Consider the following 4,872-nt stretch of genomic DNA (forward strand, 5'->3'; position numbering starts at 1 on the left):
ATCTAAATTAACAAAATTAACTAACAAACAAAATAGAGGTAGACACAGATAGAGAGCAGGCTGACAGCTGTCGGGGCAGAGTTGGATGGAGGTGGTAGAGGGATTGAGCAAAAAAAAGAGAGAGAGAAATTCTTTGATAAGGACAGCAGTGTAGTGATTGTGGGGAAGGGTGGAGAAAGGAGGTAGAAGGTAAAGGGGGGTAAATAGTGATGGGAGGAGACTAGACTTTGGGTAGTGATGTATTATAGGATCATATACTGGAAACCTATATAATTTTATTAAATGATGTAACTACAATAAATTCAATAACCCAAATGCCCTTCAGTAGATGAGTGGATAAAAAAGCTGTGGTACATATATACCACAGAATACTATTCTGCAGTAAAAAGAAGAATCTCTTACCCTTTGAGACAGCCTGGAGGGCCCTGGAGAGTATCATGCTAAGTGAAATAAGTCAATCAGAGAAAGACAAGTATCACCTGATCTCACTCATATGCGGAATCTAATGAACAAAATAAACTGATGAACACAGTGGACCCAGAGACAGGAAAGCATGAAACAGAGTGCGGAATCTCAGAGTGAAGGCGCAGGAGGGTGGGTGGGTGGGAGGTAATCAACCAAAGACCTTGTATGCCTACATAACCCATCGATGGGGTGAGCTGTAAGGGGTCGATGGGGGGAAAAAAAGAGGACATATGTAATACTTTTAACAATAAAGATTAAAAAAAAAAAGGAAGCATTACCTGAGATAACTGTTCCAAAAAAAGATCTCCAGATGTGAAAAAAAATCAAGAAACCAACAATATGCACAGTGTGTAACCATGTGTATCCGTATATACACAGACCATGTAATATATTACAAAAGAATATATTGAAAACCTCTAGGAAATCAGATGGGGGTGAAAACAAGGGCTACTTGAGTGTATGTCCTGTTTGACTTTTTACTAGTCTATATATTGCATTTTATACTTAAATGCATTAACACAGCTATGAGGGACAAAAATGCTAAAAGGGACTCAACTGTTCTTAATATGCTAGAGCAGTGGTCGGCAAACTCATTAGTAAAGAGCCAAATATCAACAGTACAAAGATTGAAACTTCTTTTGAGAGCCAAATTTTTTAAACTTAACTACATAGGTAGGTACATTGTTATTAACTTAATTAGGGTACTCCTAAGGTTGAGGAAGAGCCACACTCATGGGACCAAAGAGCCGCGTGTGGCTCGTGAGCCGCAGTTGGCCAACCACGGTGCTAGAGAATAAGATGGCCAGACATTTGTAGAAAGAGCCCCAAATAAACAATGTTTATGATAACACAGTGGGGTAGTTTAAATAAATCAAGATCTACTTTCCACTCTAGTATTTTGTCCTCCCCTCCTCTATTGTAATTCAAAACGGTATAGAGAATAGTTTACTTGAGAGGCAAAATCTCTGCTCAGCACTCTCCTTCCTTACAAAATTCCTTATATGCAGAGAATTTGTATAATTCGCTATACAGAGAATTATCTATTATGGTGATACAACAAAGACTAGAAGACCTAAACTTTGAGCTTAAAACTTCCTGGTCCTAATTACCTATTACATAAACCAGAGACAAACTACTTTGTTTCACTGAGACCATATAGTTGAAATGAAATAGACTCTTCTGAAAATGTATGATCTACTGAGAGATGAAAAAGCCAACAAGAACACATACAAGTTAAACAAAATGAAACACTAATATCCCACCCCCAAATCCAGAATTGTCTGCTCTGTACTCAAATTATAAAAAGAGATAGTTACACATCAACAGTTTTTTCAGGGGGTTCTTCCTCTTTAACAGGCAGTTCTATGGGCTTTGGTTCTTCTTCCTAAAATCAAATGAAACAGGATATTTAATATAAATCAAGAGTAAAAACCTATCAGAAGAATATGAAAACTCTAAAATGAACCAGTCTTTCAGAATTTTTATTCCCCCAGTACACTCCCTTAACAAGTTAGTATTTAAGCCCTGTAATGACTGATGTTAAGCAATGTTGCCAAGGTAGCGACACACTGTCATGTCAGTGATCAACCTTATTCTCTCCAACTCACCTCTGTTTCATCTCCTAGTACGTCTTCTTCATTTGCCTCCTCTTCAGCTAAAGAATATTAAAATATTCAGGTCAAGCCCTGCTACAAAACCATATTGATCACTTCACTCAGGCTAAAATTATAATCATTTTGCTTTCCCAAAATAAAATTCAATAATGAAGGCAAAACTAATGCTGGTAAAAATGCTCCACAGAGAGGATAAAACTGTTTTCTCCATCTAACATTAGTACAAAGTTGAAGTTCAGCTGAACTGAAGAACTAAATGTAATGAGATCAAATTTAAATATTAATATTAAGTAATATGGGAGAATAACTTTTAAATTTAGTGGTTGTGCAGTTCCTGTTGCTGGCAGCTGCCAAGGGTTAGTGTTCCCATTAAGATGTCCTTAAGACTGCCCAGCCAGAGTGTTGCTCTGGCTGAGCATCGACCTAGGAACCAGGAGGTCTCACTTTGATTCCTGGTCAGGGCACATGCCGGGTGACAGGTTTGGTCCCCAGTGGGGGCATGAAGAAGGCAACCAATGGATGATTCTCTCTTGTCATTGATGTTTCTATCTCTCTCTTCCTCTCCCTTCCTCTCTGAAGTCAACACAAATATATATATATAATTAAACACACACACAAATCAAAAGCAAAAATAGTATGAGAAAGCCCTGGCTGGTGTGGCTCGGTTGGAGCATCGTCGCCCTGTGTACGGGAAAGTCGCGGGTTCGATTCCCTGTCAGGGAACATGGGAGGCGACCAATCAATGTATCTCTCTCACATTGATGTCTCTCTCTCCCCCCTCCCTAAAATCATTTTTTTAATGTAATATGAATAAAATTGCAGATTTTTTTAATAACTAAGGAAAAACACCATGGAAAAGAAAACAAATGACAAAGAAGATATTAGTCTAAAACCAACAAGGGAATAATTACAACTCCTCCTGTCCCATAATAATAGTAGCAAGTGAATATTTAAACGGGAATTACTGGCGGATGTAGCTTTAAGTTATGTTGTAGCGCAAAATTGCGAAGCTTTCAATCAAAATCAATATTTCATGACGTCTGTCATTTGTTTTGACACATCTTTCAATTTTTAGGTTAACCTAATTATTACAAATTATAACTATTTTTCTAATTTCATCCTCTGATTGAAATCAATTATTTTATTTCAGTTGAATATCAACCCATTGTAAAAGTAAAATGAAAAAAAGAGAGTTTTCAAGCAAACATCGAGTTGCGATTGTCCAATTCTTGATGCATCTCTGTCATTTGTTTTGACACATCTTTCAATTTTTAGGTTAACCTAATTATTACAAATTATAACTATTTTTCTAATTTCATCCTCTGATTGAAATCAATTATTTTATTTCAGTTGAATATCAACCCATTGTAAAAGTAAAATGAAAAAAAGAGAGTTTTCAAGCAAACATCGAGTTGCGATTGTCCAATTCTTGATGCATCTCAAAAGCAATGAAGAACGATGGCTCCAATAATTTTAATCTCATGCATATAGGGAAAGCAAAGCTTCGCAGCCAACGGATCCTACCTACAAGTTTAAAATGCAGTAATGAAATTATTGAAAAATCCAGAAACTGTCGGAACACTCAAAATAAAAATTAGGAGTACTATTTTTAATTTATTGTTTAATTTAATCTAGTTTTTTGATAATAAATGTTGTGTTCTATATTTTCTTTTGCTACTAATATTATGGGACAAATTACATTCATCAACTGCTACTATTATTATGGGACAGAGGGAGTAGAATTTAAAAGAAATGGCTTGCAAACTAACTAGTGAATGGTATAAATCCTAAAAGAATAACAAAGGAGAAACACAAAGAACCATGAACACAGAAATGTTTAAACTCTTTAATAATTAGAGAAATGTAAACTGAAACAACCAAGAGATTAGCAAAAATTAGGCTACTTGATAAGATAGTACACCAAGTTTAGGTTTACAAGAACCATCACGCACTCTACAGATATATAGAGCAATTCTGTAAAGTTATTTGGCAGTGCTTAGTCATATTAAGTATACATCATAAATATATATTAATTAGCAACCCATTCCTGGGTATATAACCCAGAAAGACTCTTACAAAGGAATATGAAGGAACATGAAAGTAGTAGTTCTGGGGGCAACAGAGGTGTCTATCACTGGGTGAATTAAAATGTGGTAGATTTTATATAGAAATTGGAATTAATAGACTAGATGACAACACAGCCATAAGCCAAACAAATACATCTTTAAAACAACACAGTACTGCCTGGCCAGCATGGCTCAGTGGTTGAGTGTCGACCAGGAGGTCACTATTAGATCCCGGGTGGGGCGTGCAGAAAGCAGCAAATCAATGATTCTCTCTGATCATTGATGTTTCCATCTCTCTCTCCCTCTCCTTTCCCCTCTGAAATAAAGTGACTATCCAAAGTTACCTAGTAAATTTCTGACATAAAAGGAATTAGAATTTAAATACTCTAATTCTCAGGTTAATGGTATTGTTGTACCATACTTCCTTTTAAATAATTTGCTGAAATAAAATAACAATGTATTTAAAAAGGGGGAGGGAGTGGCTTTCTTTTGCATTAAGACCACTGTTCTGGATAACCAAGAGTTTTCTTGATATAGTTAATTAACAGTTTACATTACCAACAATCTAAAGGAAAAGAAGAAATCTTCCATATAGCAGAGCCTAAAAATTAATCCCTTAATCAAACCACTCTTTGTCTCCACAAAGTACTCACCATGCTCTTCAAGATAGGCCTGGAGCCTGTTGATGAGATCTTGTTTTATTCCCTTGGTCTCCAAACCACTGGCAC

At 36.1% G+C, this 4,872-nt stretch overlaps 1 protein-coding gene across 1 annotated transcript in view; it reads right to left on the reverse strand.

The window, feature by feature from the left end:
- Window positions 1-4,872, reverse strand: part of SARNP (SAP domain containing ribonucleoprotein) — a 57,649-nt gene that overhangs the window by 43,965 nt on the left and 8,812 nt on the right. The window contains exons 2-4 of the mRNA XM_015557411.1: window positions 4,798-4,865; window positions 2,073-2,119; window positions 1,782-1,849 (exon numbers count right to left, since the gene is read on the reverse strand). Coding sequence (XP_015412897.1) covers window positions 1,782-1,849; window positions 2,073-2,119; window positions 4,798-4,865 — 183 coding nt within the window. The remainder of the gene's footprint in view (window positions 1-1,781; window positions 1,850-2,072; window positions 2,120-4,797; window positions 4,866-4,872) is intronic.

This window comes from Myotis davidii, unplaced genomic scaffold (assembly GCF_000327345.1).
Source record: "Myotis davidii unplaced genomic scaffold, ASM32734v1 scaffold509, whole genome shotgun sequence".
Lineage (NCBI taxonomy): Eukaryota > Metazoa > Chordata > Mammalia > Chiroptera > Vespertilionidae > Myotis > Myotis davidii.